This window comes from Colletotrichum paranaense, assembly GCF_030867605.1.
Source record: "Colletotrichum paranaense strain IMI 384185 chromosome Unknown Scaffold_9.1, whole genome shotgun sequence".
NCBI lineage: Eukaryota > Fungi > Ascomycota > Sordariomycetes > Glomerellales > Glomerellaceae > Colletotrichum > Colletotrichum paranaense.
The window spans coordinates 1703741-1721454 of NW_026848967.1; the positions used below are offsets into that span (position 1 = coordinate 1703741).

At 36.3% G+C, this 17714-nt stretch overlaps 3 protein-coding genes across 3 annotated transcripts; 2 read left to right on the forward strand and 1 right to left on the reverse strand.

Moving 5' to 3' along the window:
• Positions 1-3055: 3055 nt before the first annotated feature.
• Positions 3056-3909, forward strand: CPAR01_11333 (glycosyl hydrolase family 61; the record flags this gene model as incomplete). The annotated part of the gene is made up of 3 exons (XM_060495592.1): positions 3056-3682; positions 3756-3786; positions 3854-3909. The coding sequence occupies 3 exons, from the start codon at positions 3056-3058 to the stop codon at positions 3907-3909; spliced, it is 714 nt and encodes a 237-aa protein (XP_060345940.1).
• Positions 3910-4528: 619 nt separating this feature from the next.
• On the forward strand, positions 4529-6007 carry CPAR01_11334 (uncharacterized protein; the record flags this gene model as incomplete). The annotated part of the gene is made up of 1 exon (XM_060495593.1): positions 4529-6007. One exon carries the CDS (start codon positions 4529-4531, stop codon positions 6005-6007), a length of 1479 nt encoding a protein of 492 aa, XP_060345941.1.
• A 9651-nt stretch (positions 6008-15658) lies between these two features.
• Positions 15659-17399, reverse strand: CPAR01_11335 (uncharacterized protein; the record flags this gene model as incomplete). Its single annotated transcript, XM_060495594.1, has 2 exons — positions 15659-16866; positions 16943-17399. 2 exons carry the CDS (start codon positions 17397-17399, stop codon positions 15659-15661), a joined length of 1665 nt encoding a protein of 554 aa, XP_060345942.1.
• Positions 17400-17714: the final 315 nt, after the last annotated feature.

The following is a 17714-nucleotide window of genomic DNA, read 5'->3' on the forward strand; positions in this document are numbered from 1 at the left end:
ACAATGCAACCTCCCACGCGGTAAGTGGGTTCGCATGGCAAACAAATCAGGAGTTTTTGTCGAAATTCTTGGTTGCCAAACTGCGACCCTCCACCCGACCCAAGTGGGTTCGGGAAAGGGGCGCAGACTCGTCCGGCCGGCCCAGGCCAGACCTCTCGCAGTCTCTCTCTCTATCTCTCTTCTCGCTTCGAGGACTCGACTCGCCACTAAAGCAGGCATGCCGCCGAGAGGTGCATTTGGCACCCTCCAGTTAAAGCTGTTGGGGAACACAAAGAAAACTGCATGTGGTTTCTCGTGTTCGTTGGTGTCTATCTTTACCTACCTACCTGATACTAGGTACGTAGCTAGGGCACGCCTCTCACCGGGCCGCAATTTGCTTTTTGTAGCGGTCTTAACTGAGACACAACCGTTGAATTAACCCATTGTTGAATAGCCTTGGAAGTTTGGAAGGACTTGGAGCGGACAGTCGAAGACACCGCGCTGTGTTTTGTAATTCAGCTCGCTCGGTTTGGCTAAAGGTCCGATTCATTTCGATCGTCACGTCACAAACAGTGGATACCTTTGTCCCGGAGGCCCGCTCGGTTTTCCCCCGGTGAGAGGTCCCGCGCACACCGCGGACTGGATTGTCGGATCTACACAATCCTCCCGTGACTCTCCTCGGCACTAAAGCTTGCACTGCCGCGAGCCCATTCTCGTTGGCAGCGGCTGCTTGGTTTAAGGCAGGATGATTGGTAGACTGCGAGGGCATTGACCTCCTCTTTTCGCGTGAGGCTCTACGGTCCAACGGTTCACCTTGAGTGAACCTGGTTTTATGGGGAGAAGCGGGGAGCAAATCTGCCAGGTATCCACAGGACTCGTGGCTCTTTTCGTGTGCATACTATGTGAAGCTGGGAAGTTCTGCCTCGTCACTTCTCGAGGGCATGATGGTGATGGAAGCAGTCATGATCAAGACTCCATTTTCCCGTCTTAAGAGGCTCGATGCGGAGGCTCGGAAGAGTTGTTTCTAGGCACTGCAAGATGCAACGCCTTGGTAAAGCTTCTTTGGATGATAAGGTGCTCCACTGTCCACGGTTAGGAAGTTGGGAATCTCACTTGGCTTGCCAAGACGACAATCTGAAGAAAAGGGGGAAGTGGTGTTACGTAACGCATGTCTAGTGCCAAGCTTGAAGTAACGTGACCCAAAGCTGTTGGCATCGCATGAAAGGTGACATAATAGTTAAGGTCTCGTTCGCCGCCATGCATTGAATAATCGGTTTGCCAACGCGGCCATCTCATGGACTGGTTTTGCTAGCAAAAGTCCATATCCATCTGGGCACAGATGCCGGGAGATCGGCCGAGAATTTCTGTCAAAAAAGCAGTAATCATCGATCGTACTAACACCGCATCACCCAGTCAAAATACCCACCCTGCCAGGGCTTCGAGGACTCTTTGCGTGGTCTAGTGCAGGAACCAGCGAGTTAGTGGATCTACTAAGCAAGCCACCCGGGAAGGAAGAGTCGAAAAATTCCAGTTGGTGACGTTGATTGATCTAGATTTTTCTTGTGGCTTACCCTAGTGAGGCATCGGACGACCGTTTTTGCATTCCAGCAAGATCAATCTGGGCCCTTAAAGATGACCTAAGCAACCTCTAAAACTTATGACTTCGGGCGACTGTAGCGTTCTTTAATCGAGTCGGATCTGCGCGGATACCTTTACTGGGTAAAGTTGATCTTATGCATGCAAACAACACAAGTCGCATCGACTCTGCAACCGCAGTAGTATTAAATAGTGCATGGCAAGGTAGCTTTTTCTTTTTGCTTCTCAATGCGGCTACAGACGACTTCCTCATCCTGTCTGCCCTCTCGAAGCTCCATAGGTTTGACGCCCAACGCTCGTGTTTCTTATTGTCCACCTTTACCCTCATTCTGACAATGAACTTGCTTTTCTCTCAATTGTCGACTCAACATGATCATTATTCAAAGACATGGAAGACCACGGCATGACGAGACGTCAATGCGCATCCCTCGCGGAAACCGAACAACAACACTTCTCCCGCAGAAGTATGTTTTTCATCAATTTAAACACTTGAGAGCCCCTGTTCACATATGGCAAGGCTGAAGAGGCCTGGTATTGTGGAGTAGATATGCATAGGTAGTTCGTTGCCACGACGTCTAATGTGAGTTTAATGTCGAGAATCAACTGAAAATGCCAATTGCAGGAGCGGGTGCTTGCCGAGATGTAAGTTTATAGGATAAGTGAGCAGAAATTGTTCCGATAATCTGGGGGCTTTGATTTTAATGGTGGCTGAGCCGGTCTGAAGTAAAGCTAGAGGTCATTTATTGATTCGCGTCGCAAACGCGGCATTTTGGAAGAGCATGTAGAGTCTGTCGACGTCTCAAAATCTGCCTATCACATGTATCATTCAGTCGTCGGGTTGGGTAGGAAATATCGATGCTACAGGGTAATCAATCGCTGCGCATGCCCTGCTGATTTAGGCAGTTGACTGTTGACACCGTCCTCTCAGACGATCTTCGCATGCATAAAGAGACGCAGAGCCGGGAGCCAGGTGAAGACATGTCACTTGCAGAGAAGGACGACTAGAGAAACACGAATTAGAGTACCTCAATTAAATGAACGCCCAGAGCCTTGGGTCACGGCGAACGGGAATCTCGGTACCGGTTCCGACCAACATCGCTGTGTAATCCGGACCATCATCCTCCGTCGATCCACCCGGAGCCCTGGCTGATGATCCTCCCGACCTCATAAAGCCAGACGATTCGCCTATTTGTCGTAATATAGCAACATCACGGCCGGTGTGTCGCCGGCGTGGCAGTCTTGGCTTCTTGTCAGCTGGTCTAACTCGCCTTGAACGGGAAACCCTCCGAGAAGAAAAGAACACTCGCGATGTCAGCATTTGATGGATCAATGAAGGGAAGGAACTCCTATATATACCCCTCGAGTTCGTTGCTTCATCTCTACTTGACCACTGCCCTAATCAAGCCGAGCGCGTTTGAGCACATATTCATTCTTTCATCCAGCCATTCTCTGACCAAGAAACGCCTAACCCAAACCTGCAATGAAGGTTCTTATTCCTCTTCTGACGGCCAGTATGGCCAGTGCCCACACCATTTTCTCGTCCCTCGAGGTGGGCGGCACGAACCAGGGCGTTGGCAACGGCGTTCGCGTTCCCTCCTACAATGGCCCTATCGAAGATGTTACCTCCAGCTCTCTCGCGTGCAACGGCGCCCCCAACCCCACGACGCCCACTTCCAAGGTCATCACCGTTCAGGCCGGGCAGAACGTTACCGCTATCTGGCGTTACATGCTCAGCTCTACCGGCTCTGCGCCCGCGGATGTCATGGACAGCAGTCACAAGGGCCCGACCATCGCGTATCTGAAGAAGGTCAGCGACGCTACTACCGATTCGGGCGTCGGAGATGGCTGGTTCAAGATTCAGCAGGACGGCTACAGCGGTGGCGTTTGGGGAACCGAAAAGGTCATCAACGGCCAGGGACGCCACAGCATCAAGATTCCAGAGTGTATCACTCCTGGCCAGTATCTCCTTCGCGCGGAAATGATTGCCCTGCACGGTGCTGGCAGCTACCCGGGTGCCCAGTTCTACATGGAATGTGCTCAGATCAACGTTGTTGGAGGCACTGGCACCAAGACTCCCTCGACTGTTAGCTTGCCTGGAGCGTACAAGGTTAGCAGTTGTGCTTCTAAATATTGAATCTCTCAACTCTCGAGTATGACTACTAACTACTCATTATCTACAGGGTACCGACCCTGGAGTTACGATCAATATCTGTACGTCTTCCAGAATTTTCCCTTTGGCATCCATGAAGCACATTTTAGCTGACCAGGACGTTTCTAGATTGGCCCCCGGTTGAGTCCTACACGATTCCCGGCCCAAGCCTGTTCACTTGCTAGATACGCAGTCTTGGATGCACGAATAGCTTGAATGAGACTTTGGCTTGGTTGACATAGGCTACCTCAGTTTTGACTAGTTACTTCTACCTTTTCCTAGTGATGGTGGCGGAAAGCCTACATCCTTTGATTCAGATAAGATGTCGGAAAACTCATTTACTCCTGATTGCTGTGAGACTATTGACAGATCAACTCCAGAAGAGAATAGAAAAATTGAATGACAGCGGTCGTAAACCTCTGCTCGGAATAATTCACTCGCCCATGGCAGTGATGTGTGTAAGGGACATCTTTGTCTCCATTTAGTTGACCGCAAGGTATCATGAAATGTAAGATGTCACAGTCAAAGTCATGAAATGATGATGAATGGACCCCCTACCGCCCCCACACCCCCTGTGTCTGTTGGATAACGGAGATACGACACGATATTGGTATTGCTTGGCCACCGTCTGCCTTGTTTTCTTCAATAATCCACGGCAAGCACTTTCTTCCTGCAAAAATTCAACGACAAGTGTCCAAGGAACTCTTCCCAGCTTGAACTACCAAGCACACTTTTTTGTCCCCTAGCTTTGGAAAGCACAGTGGACTTGAGAACTTTGCCACACCCGGACCAACAGAAGCATATATGTCCCACGAATTTAGTCATACAAGTGGCATGTTGGGCGCTCGAACCGGACATAAAAGCTTACACTTACCCGTTGAGATTCTACTTCGAATAGCTCCTCATCTCGAATCCGGCTATGAATCTTCAGACCTAGCAGAATGGCAGAAGGGTCTGGAATTGATCGCCCGGAGAAATCTTTGGACTTTCTGTCTCGTTGGCCCAGCATGGCGGGCAGTTGGCCAGATGTTTCTGTTCCGACACTATAGGGCGACGAAAACTTTACCGCTGTTTGTCAGGTCTCTCGTTGAGTGCCCTGACCTTGGAGAACTTGTGGAATCTGTTTGTCTAGACAGCTTCTCTTATGAGACCCTGCGCGGATATCAAGAAGCGACGATGCTATTGAAAAAAGGAAGCAAACAGCTTGGAGTTGAGTTTCCCCGCGATGAGGATACGACGAATCTGCCAGAGTGGATTGTCACAGGCAACGAAGTCCAGTCATTCTTGGCGACTATGTTGCTGGCACACACGACTCGGGCGAAGCACGTAAAGCTGCCAGTACAATGGTCGGGTGAAGTTTTAAAGAACCTCGTGGTTGCTGAGAGCTTATCAACAGTTACATCGCCACAAAACCCACGCACCCGATTCAAAAATCTAGTACACTTGACCCTTGGCAAACCGGATTCTCCAGGAGGAGGAGGGCGGGAGTTCCTCCACGACACCATTGAATACTCGTGCGCGCTTCAACTCGCGCCAAACCTGACCTCTCTCGCTCTCTTCGACTTCATTCCAATCAAGTCTCCTCTAGGCCTCAGTCTTGATAATCTGTTCGCAAACCTTACAAGTCTAAAGATTGATGGAAGCCCGCGTAGCACACAATCGTTTGTGGACCACTATAAGTCGATTTGCAGAGTCTGCAGAATTCTGGAAGAGATTCAGATTATCATGCCGCAGCACCCCAGCCGGATAGCTAGTTTGCTAGAATCATTACAGCCTTTCGCACCTACTCTCAAACGGCTACGACTGAGCATTGATATAGGTACTATGCCTATTGAGCATCCATCGTGGGAGTGGGACGGCCTGGATTTGTTGCAACAACTCACCCGTCTGGATACTTTGCGATTAGATTTCAACCGCGCCCTCTGTCGCGACCATTCCACGCCCTTTCCACGCGAGGCCGTCCGAACAGGGGCGTTTTTCGATTCATTGCCGATTTCACTGCGTACGTTATTTTTGCCAGGGTGCAACTGGGCCATTAGAAATCCGATGGATCACACGATTCGACGTGAGTACCACACAATGGAGAGATTGATAACGAGGATACGACGTGGTGATCTTCCGGAATTCCGAACCCTGCACATCGCTTGCAACCGTCGAGCTCCATCCCCTTTCTTCGGACAACTTGAGGATTTAGGAGTCGAAGTTGTTCATTACAATCATCATGCGACATTGTGTGGTGGTGACCTTGCAGCTCTGGATGTTGAGAATTGGAAAATACTCTAGGCAGGAGAATAGGGAGATAAGGGCGAACGGCTTAGAGGCAATTAATATGTCTGACAATGCATTGCGAAGGAATTTGGTTCATGCATCAGACAGGTATTCCAATCATCAGATTGGTGAATCCCATTTCCTCTTCTAAGTCTTGACATGCACTTGTGAGTTAAGTCGGAACACCCCCATTCGGCCACCCTATCAAAAATAGGTCCAAGAACATCGCTACTAACTATAGTTAATTAATTAACTACCTTCTACTACTATTATAATATAATTACTACCCTTATTAAATAATTTAACCTCTATAATTTAACTAAGACTAATTAAACGCTTACTAACGTTTTCTTAAGCCCTCTTTATATCCCTAATATTAATAAACTTAGTATTTAAGTCTATTTAAATACTTTTCTTTTTTTTAAGAACTATATACTTAACTTTAGCTTTTAAAACTCGAACTTATTATTAAAATAAGGTTAATAAAAAGGACTTTTTATTAAAAGCTTTTTTAATTTTATAAAAAAATAGACGTTAAATATTATAATTAAGATTAAGCTCTATAAATAGCTTTAGTTATTTATAAAAATCGCTAGTTTTTTTAAAAGTTAACTAGTTAATAATAAACGCTATAGAGGTTTAATTAACGACTTTAATAATATTAATAATTATTTACTTAGTATTAATAATATCGTTTAATAATATAACTAGGCTAAATAATATTATAAAATTACTAAGAAGTATAGTTATATTAAATAGTTATAAGCTAGTTACTTTCTAATTACTTTATATATTATCCCTTATTAAACTAAGTAAACGAGCTATAATATAATAAGCTAAAAAGTACTACTTTTTAATAATAATAGAATTATTTATTATATTTTTTTTATTAAGCTCCTTTTTATAATTAGTTTTAATAAGACTAAAAATAGCTATATTTAATAATTAGAGAATATAAGAAGTATATAATAATAAGAATAATAAATAAACGTTATTAATATAATACTCCTATATAAATTTTATTATTATATAACTTTTATAACTATTTAGAATTAATAGTTAAAGTTCTAATTATAAGTTAGGTCCCTTAGTTAGGGGGGGCTTAGTTTATAATAAAAAGACTATTTTTAACTATATAAGGGTAATTTAATTTATAATCTACTTATTATCTATTACTATAAACTCCTAATTATTAAGATCTTTAAGATTAAGAGGGAACTACTTATTACGACCTAATATATATAACCAAGACTAGGGCCTGCCCCGCAGGCTTATAGTAGCTACGGCATACTATATATATAAGAGTACGGAATATAAAGTAACTCCTATAGAACGGAAGAACTATAAGATAAGTTACGTAATAATAAAAAATAAGAAGGTCCGTACGTTAAAAATACGGACCCCGTCTTTTTAAAATATAGAGCCTATATATTTAGAATATAGGGCCTATTAAAATAATATATAAATAAAGGATATATTTAAGAACGAGACTTATATATAATATAAACTTAAGCCGGGCTTAAGGATAGACTTTTTATAGTTTTTTTAATAATTAACTTAATATTAGATCTTATAATCGTTTTTAGCTATTTTTATTAAGAACCCTTTTTAATAAAACTACGATTAATTACTAAAGCCTTACTTACCCTACGACTTATAAATATAGCTTTAGGGAAGCTATTTATAACTACGATATTATTTACTTAGTACTTATAGCCTTAACTTTTATTAATATACTTATTACGATAAGCTAGTTATAATACTTTAATTACTCCTATTTAGTAAGTTTATTTTATAAAAAACTAACTAAATAGTACGAATATATCGACCGTTAGTAATAATAACACTACGTAGCCTACCTAAGTAGCTATACTTACTATATAATAGCTATATAATATAATACTTAAACTTAAAAATAAGAATAAGTAGCTCTACGTTTAGCTCTTAGCGCCCCGACCTCCTTTAGTACCTAGAGCTAAGTACCCTAAACTAGAACCCTATGACGGGTCCCTAAATACGCTTTAAAAATTTCTTATTTAAACTAGGGCCTATTTATACTATTATAAATCTTCTTTTATTACTAAAATAAATAAGGTTTACTATATAATATCCTTTTTTAAAAAGGACGCTCTTACTTAGTTCGAACCCTCTATAAGAGATTATTTCGAGAATAAACGTAAGATCTAAAAAATAAATACTAAAAAGATTTTTAATAACTATAATAAGTTCGAAAAAAAACTTAAAAAAACTTTTAGTAATCCTAATAAAAAACGAATTACTAAATAAAGGCTTATAATTTTTATATAAAAGGGGTTAGCTAGTAAGTATATATTAGAATTTAAGTAAATTACTTCTAAACTCGATTAGGGTAATAAAGCGCTTATAATAGCCTTCTATCGTAGCTTAAAAAAAGAAGTTAAGGATAACTTCTCTTAATAAGAACGACTAAATAAGCTTTATAATTATATTAATATAATAGTTAAAATCGATAATCGATTTTATAAATAACGCTTTAAATAAAAAGGATAAAATACCTAAAGTAACCGAGCTAAACTTAATAATAAACGTAAGTATAAACTAACGATTACTATAATAGAGTATTATAGTAGACTAATAGACCTTAGTATTATTAAAAAAAAATAACCTCGCTAAAAAAAGGACTTTAAATATTATAACTATAATAAGCTAGGATATATAGTTAGGGATTATTAATAACCTAAACGTATTTAATACTAACCTATCTTAGAAAAGCGAGCTAATATTATAAGTAAAAAAGTCCCTTATAAATAACTCTTATAAATAGCCTATTATAATAATAGCTATCTTATTTACTAAGATAGTAAGGAATAAATAGGATAGTACCTAAAGTAACCTAAAAATAAAGGCCGATCTAGGTACGATACTATATTGCTTATTAAGACCCTAGTAATAATAGTAAAAGAAAAAGAAATACCTACTTACCGACCCTATACTCTTAAAAAAAATAATATTAAATATATTATTATACTCTCTTAGATTTATAAAAATATAAAAAAGAAAGTAAGAACGGACCCTATTATAAAGGATATATTTTACTTTCTTAAAGGACGAATTAAGTAAAGACTCCTAGCTAGTATAAGGGAGTAACTCCTTAAGTTTAAAAAAAGAGGACCCGATATAAAAAAAATTATAAATAGCCTCGTCTATATAGCACGATAAAACTATATAAACTAAGAATAATTTATTAAGTCTAAAGAAGAACTCGATTTAGATAATATCTTAACTAAGTTTATTTATATAATACGACGGGTAGATGCTAATAAGAAATTTATTTATAAGGTTAAAGAATAGCTTAAGGACTTTATATATAAAAATAAGATCGAAGTAATTAAAAAACCGACTCTTAATTTCGGAGTTATAAAAAAAAGAAAAATTAACTTTAATTTTAAAAAAGAAAAAGATATCGAAATAAGAACTAGTTCTTTTTATTTTAATAAAGTAAAATTATTTTATAATTCGGACGAACCTCGTAACGTTGCCTAATAATATACTTAGATAGAGATCGATTATAGGGTACTACTTAGTATTAATAATACTAGCTCTAAAAAGGATAATAATAAACTATAATATAAAAATATTTATTTATTTAAAAATAACTAAACCGTTTAGTTTTATAGAACTAAAAAACGTAAAAAGGTCGTAATAACCCCCTATACGGATAAAGACTACTCTCTATTTAACCCCGAAGATCCCTTTTATAAAGAATTATTTTAAATAAAATATCTAAATAATAAATACCTTTAGTACTTTATATATAAATAAAATAACCGTTTCTATTTATAAAAACGTAATAATAAACTTATTAAAAATATCTATATAAAAGACTAGCTACCTAGTTAGATATTACTAAGCTTTAACGATAGCGATAAAGTAATATTTAGCCTAGACCCTAGCTTCCTTATAAAGTACCTTAATAGCGAATATATAAAATAAGAAGACTATAGATACGACTAATACTAAATCTACTATATTAAAAAAGCTAAAGTATAAAGAGAATAATAAGAGAAATACGAATAAAAAAACTACCCGAAAAAATAAATAATAAAAAACTAAAAAAACTAATTATAAAAGAACGATAAAAAATAAAAACAAAAAAAAAGTTCTTATATATAACTAAATAATATAACGACGCATACTTACGAATTAACCTTAATATTTATAAACAAGGACTAAACGCTATTATTAATAGTAGTATATAAGAAACTTATATTTTATTAAGAATAGTAAATAAACTTAACTTACTATAGGTATAGAAAGATAGCCTATATTAACTATAAATAGTAAAAAGAGAACGAGTTAACTATAACTACGGATATATTAATCGGGAGACCGTATACCTCTCGATATATATTAATAATTAGTAAGAATAACTATAATACGATATTATAAAGATTAGAAATATCGATATTATCCTAGGAATCTCGTAGTTATAAAAGTATAACTTATAGATAGATTAGATTACTAGCTAGGTCCTTTAAGAAAGTCTAGTTACTAAACGACTTAAAAAAAAAAAGGGTTTAAATGGATTTTTAATAACTCCTAAAAAACGAAAATAAATATAATATATAGCTTTTATTAAAATAGTAAAAAGATTTAAGAAGTTCGTATATAGTACTAACGATTGAGGATTATAACGACTCTAAACTATACTTAAAGAGTACTAGATATATATAAAACTATTTATAAAACCTAAAAAAATAGGATTATTAAAATATAGTAACTAGGATATAAAAATCGAACTTAAAGAAAGAGTATAACCTAGGTTCTATCTAATATACTTAATAAATTAAAAAGAATAAAAATATCTTAATAAATATATTAATAAGAAGCTCGAGAAGGGATATATTTAACTATCGAACTCTTCTATAGGATTCCCCTTATTCTTTATACTAAAAAAGAATAAAAAATTAAGACCTATTATTAACTATAAAAAACTTAACGAAATTATAAAAAAGAATTATTATCCCTTATTACTTATTACTAAACTTAGAGATCTACTCTACGGAGCTAACTAGTTTATTATTATAAATCTTAAAAAAGTATTTAATTAGATTTAAATTAAAAAAAGAGACGAGTAAAAGATAGTATTCTAAACTCGTAAAGGACTCTTTAAGTACCTAGTTATACCCTTCGGACTTACTAATACTCTAGTAACTTTTTAAATAATAATTAACTATATACTCTAAAAATATATCGATATTTTTATTATTATCTATATTAATAATATCCTTATTTTCTCCCCTAACCTTAAAATATATAAGAAGTATATCTATATAGTATTTTAGAAGCTCTAGGATACTAAACTATATACCGAACCCTCTAAGTACGAGTTCTATGTATAAAAAGTAAACTTCTTTAGATATACTATTATACTAAGATAAATCTATATATAAGTATTAAAAGTAAAAGTAATTAGGGACTAGCCTATATTATAAAACGTTAAGGACGTATAAGGATTTTTAAGATTCGTTAACTTTTATTAATAATTCTTTAAGGACTATACTAATATAATTAGACCTCTTAATAACTTAATATAAAAAAATAACTTATTTATTTAAGATCCTAAATATAAAAAAGTATTTATTAAAATTAAGAATATAGTCGTTTCCGAACTAGTTATTATAATCCTAGACCCTTAAAAACCTTTCGAAATTAAGACTAATACCTTAAATTTTATTATAGGAGTAGTCCTAAGATAACGAGATAAGTAAAAAAAGCTTTACCTATATTATTTCTATTCTAAAGTATTTTATAAAGTAAAATTAAATTAGTAAATTTATAATAAGGAATTAATAGTAATTATTAAAGTATCTTAAAAATAGAGATTATAGTTATTTAAAACTAAATATAAGGTTATAGTTTATATAAATTATAAAAATCTTATAAACTTTATAATAAATAAGAATCTAAATAAACAATAAGTTAAATAGAGCGAGTTCCTATCTAAGTATAATTTCCGAATTATCTATTAAAAAAGTTTAGAAAATAATAGAGCGGACGCTCTTAGTAAAAAACCTAACTACGAAGTTATAGTCCCTAAAGAAATATAAGTTATTCTTAAGTAAGAGAAGGACGGTAGCTTTATACTAATTACGAAGCTTTTTATAATAACTAGAAAAATTAATACTAGCCTAACTAAAAAAATAACCCCTAAGCTTATTATAGAAATTTATAATATATTAGTATACGGTTATTAAGGGATTATTAAAATATAAAAACGGATTTATTAATACTACGATAAATCTACTATACGTACTAAAATTATAAAAATAATTAAGGATTACGTAACTTATAAAAAAAGCAAAAATAGCCCGCATAAGCCTTATAGCGAGCTATAACTATTATAATTACTAATAAAAGTATAGTATTTAATTATATAGGACTTTATTATTAAACTACTAAAGTCTAGAGAACTATTTACTAAAATATAGTATAATAGTATTTTAGTTATAGTTAACTAACTTACTAAGTTCGTATATTTTATTCCCTATAAAGAATCTAGTACTATAGAAGACCTAATATACGTATTTATTAAGGTTATACTTTCGAACTACGGTTTACTAAAAGAAATTATTTCTAATAAAAATAAGCTATTTATTTCGAAGTTTTAAAAATCCCTAATTTCGTAATTTAGTATAAACTATAAACTATTAATATTATTTTACTTATAAACCGATAAATAGATAAAAAGGATTAACTAAATCCTCAAAATATACCTTTGTTATTATATAAACTATAACTAAGATAATTAAGTAGCACTTCTACTAATAGCCTAGTTCGTATATAATAATATAATTAGTAAAAGTATAAAAAAATCCCCGTTTTATTTTAACTACGGATTCTAGTTAATAATATACGGAGAAGTATAATAAAGACTATAAGCCGTAAAAACTATAATAAACATAAGTAAACTTAAAAAGATCTATAAGTAAGCTTTACTAAACCTCGAGTTCGTATAATAATATATAAAAAAAAACGTAAATAAATTAAAAATTAGAGGACTATTTTTAAGAGAGGGGGATAGTACTTACCTCCTTTACTATAATATTAAAACAAAACGACTAAGTAATAAATTAAATTATAAAAAACTTAGACCTTTCGAAATTATTAAAAAAGTCTTACTAATTAATTACGAATTAAGATTACTAAATACGATATAATACTATCCCGTCTTTTATATCTTACTACTTAAGCCTATACTAAAGGGTTTATATATAAAAGATTATATTATTATTAAACTAAACTAACTAAAATACGAAGTCGAGCGAATTATTAACTATAGAATAAAGGATAATAAAAAGGAGTACTTTATTAAATAGAAGGGCTATAAATATAAAAAAAATATATAAGAACCTATTACGAACCTCTAATATTTTTAAAAACTCTTACGGGACTATTATAATGCCTAGGAACGTTAGCGTCTAATACTAATAGTCCTAGGGAAGCGAACTCGTTATTAATTCTAAAAGAAGTCTAGTTAATATTATTAAAAATACCTACTACCTAAAAATCGCTTACTACCTATTACTTATAAATATCTAACGTAAAAAAAATACGATCCTCTTTTTTTAACTCTTATATACTTTAAATAAAAGTCTTAATATACTATTCTTTTACTTTTTTTTAAATAATCTAAATCCTAACTAAATAACTAGCTACCTCTACGATTTTAAACTAAATCTAAATAAGTTTTGTATAAAGATTAAGTAAAGTATTACTAACCTCCTTCTCTTTTTTTTTTAAATCTTAACGCTAGTTACTTAGCCTCTTTATTATAAAATATTAACAAAACTATAAGCAAGAAACTACGATAATACTTATAACTTAACGTAATAATAAGACTATTATAAGAGCACTTTAGATTTTTATAATCTTAATAAGTCTTCGACCCCTCGACTATATAATACGCATACTTTGTATAAAAATATCGAATATAAAATATTACGTTATTAAAACTAAAACGATTAAATACGTTATTATAAGCTAAATAAAGCTTAGAAATAGAATTATTCGATAAACGTTTTTTAATACGACCTAATATCGTATTAGTATATTTTAAAAAAATATACTTAACGAATCCCTAACCTAAGAATAAATAACCTACTTATAGGTCTACGGGACTAGACTTTTAAAAAGGAGACCTAATATTACGACCTAATATATATAACTAAAACTAGGGCCTACTCCGCAGGCTTATAGTAGCTATAGTATATTATATATATAAGAGTACGGAATATAGGGTAACTCCTATAGAATAGAAAAACTATAAAATAAGTTACGTAATAATAAGAAATAAAAAGGTCCGTATACTAAGGATATAGACCCTATCTTTTTAAAATACGGAGCCTATATATTTAAAATACGGGGCCCGTTAAAATAATATATAAATAAAAAATATATTTAAGAACGAGACTTATATATAGCATAAACTTAAACTAGGCTTAAAAATAAACTTTTTATAGCTTCTTTAATAATTAACTTAGTATTAGATTTTATAATCGCTTTTAGCTATCTTTACTAAGAACTCTTTTTAATAAAATTATAATTAATTATTAAAGCCTTATTTACCTTACGATTTATAGATATAGCTTTAGGGAAGCTATTTATGACTACGATACTATTTACTTAGTACTCGTAGCCTTAACTTCTATTAATATACTTACTACGATAAGCTAGCCGTAATACTACTACTATTAAACCGACTTTTTTTTATAAATTAATAATAGTTTAATAGCTTTATTATTAATAAAAATATACTTAATAATAAAAATCTAAGAACGCAATCTAAGCTCTTTTTTTTATATTATATTAATTTTAGTTATATTTAAAACTAGCTTATTAAATCCCTTACTCTTAAAAATACTAACCTTATTTATATTATATTTATTAACTTATTTAATATCCTTAATTTTTAATATATTAAGTAATAAGAACTAGGGCCTAAATATTTTAATAAATACTTTATTAATATATTTTAAATTTATAAAACAACTTTTTTAAATTTTAATAAATAAGTTCCGCTTTAAAAAAGTATTTATTTATCTTTTTTTAAAAAGATAATTATCTCCCTAAGCTTATAATACTTACTTAGCGAATTTTTTAACTTATTTATAAATTAGTATAATTTTTAAAGAATATTAAATATAAACTTATTTAGCTAGCCTATTTTTTTATTAAAAAAAAAGCCTTTATTAATTTATAAAAACGATTACCCTAGCTTATTAACCTTATTAATAATTCCGAAATATACTTTTTGTAATCCTAAACTTAATCGAGGCCTTTTTAATTAAAATATTACTTTTAATTACTTCGAGCACTTAAATAACTTTATTTTTAGTATATAATATTATAGTATAATAAAGAATATATATATTAAAAAGAAATTTGTTTAGACGATAATTATAATTATTATAGTAGTTTATAAATTAAGGGTAGGATTTTATTGGGGGGGCTGGGAGGGATTTTTAGGGTAGCCGAATGGGGGGGGGGGGGGTTTGGCCGAATGGGGGTGTTCCGACTTACCTTAGACACAATGCTTTTGACTGAAGCGTGGCAAGGGGACCATTGATCATGAACGGCAAACATTATGCAAATTCTTCACGACTTTGATTCTTGTGCATGCAACGTCTACGCAGCTAAGCCTACCCGGTCAAAGTCCGGTGCCCAAGCACTTCCCACGCCCGAAATGCTAATGGTGTTGGCGCCGCCGGCGGTGAAACCTGTCAACTCAACTGCGTATCCCTTAAAAACATCTGCGGACCAGTTGTACCCGCTGAGAGGAAAGCTGACCGTCTGCGCGGCGCCCCCGTTGACACTGATGGACGCCAGCCTCTCGTTATTGCTGCCTCCCAGGTACCCGACGTCACCGTTGATGTAGTCGAACAGGACGGTCTGCGTGCCGGCCTTTGACGTCGAGACGTTGGACAGCACAACGCGGCCGTTGGAGGAGCCGCCGAGGTTGCCGACCTTGTTAGAGGACGTGCAGCCGGAGCAGGACTGCAGGTTCGCGCCGGATGACAGCGAGCCGGTGGCGACGGAGACGTAGTTGTACTTCGGGCCGGCGGCGGTTGAGCGCTGGATGTTGGAGAGGCGGAGTGCGAGGGAACCGTGAGCGTTGACTTGCGCAGAGTAGCTGTTGGCGTTGGCGACTGACTTTGACGTCCAGAGGTCCTTGACCGTGGCGGAGGTGATGCCGAGATCGGCGAGCTGGACAGTCAGCGTGCGGGCCGCATTGCTCAGGTCGACGACAAGGACGGCGACATCTCCGTTGGCGAGGTCACCGGCCCAGAGGTCGCGGTTTCCTGTCCAGCGCTGAACTAGCTTGATGGGCTTGACGGCTGAGTCCTGGTTGATGGCGATAAGATCCTTGTTTTGCAAGACGGCAACGGCCTGATCAGAGAGAGCGGCAAGATTGGTGGAAATCATGAGCGCAGACTTGAGCATGGCCCAGGACGCAAAGTGAGTGGCTTGCTCGTCAAAAGTCATGCCAGTGTTGCCGACTTCGAGAAGGTCAGCATCAGCGATGTTGCCCGGCCCGACGATGCCGGACTTGACAATGTGAATAGCTTGGTTGTAGATTCGGTAAACGTTGCTCCAGCCCGTGGCAATGTCGTCTGACAGTCGGAACGAGGTCGAGATGCCCTTTGTCCATTGTGCGGGCCCTTGGAGGCCGCTGGAAGCCGAATAGGGGGTTCCCCATTGGCAAATCAGCATGCCCGGAATGCCGACTCGTTGAAGTTCTTTCCACATGACGGTGAAACGCGATACAAAATCGGTTCGCGGGTCTTTGGGCGCATTCTGCGATGAGTTGGGACCGTCCACATAGCAGTTGTCATCTGAGAGCAGATCATAGTCAGCGCATGCCGCGTAGCACTAGAGGCAAACTCGACAATTATATCTTGTATAACTCACACTTAAGATACTCTGTGTTGAGTGTCTTGAAAAAGTCGGCGTCGGCGGCTTCGTGGCCGAGTGAGCCCGCGACAGGACTCGGGACCTGGGGGTCACACATGCGCACGCCGGCGTCAGAGTACATGGTCCATTTCATGCCTTTGGACCTCGCGAGATCGCTCAAGGGCTTGAGACCCTGAGGAAACGCGGTGGCGTCGATCTTCAACGCGCCTGTTGTAGCATTTCGCTGGCCGTCTCTGGATGCCCAACCGCAGTCGATCTGGAAGTACTTGTAGCCCGCGGTGACGAAGCCTCGGTCAGCCATAGAATTGATGGCGGCTGTGATGCCGGCATTGGTCGGGCTGCAGGCGACTTGATTGTACGAATTCCATCCCATGACGGGCGTCGACTGGAAAGACTGACTCGCGGCCAGAGAGGCGCCCCCGAGGCCGAGGAGGAGGAAACTTGAGATGCCCATAATGAATGTGGAACAAGAGACTTAGACGCCCTAGCTTTGAAGACGTGCAGCGCTCGGATCCTGAAGCGATTCGATGTTACGCATTCCAATCGTCGCCTTAAATACTTTCAAGAGTCGTGAAGTCCAAAATATGGCGGCAACTCAACCGCACGATGATAGACTTGCGCGCCAATAGAGACGATGGTGGCTAGGACGCTTCAAGTTAGCGAAGCCGGCAGACTGTCGCTTTTAAGAGAGGACCTGCCGCATGGGATCTGCAATGAAACATCGTATTCATGGCGTAGGCCGGGGCTCGGATCTGGAAATGGAACCATC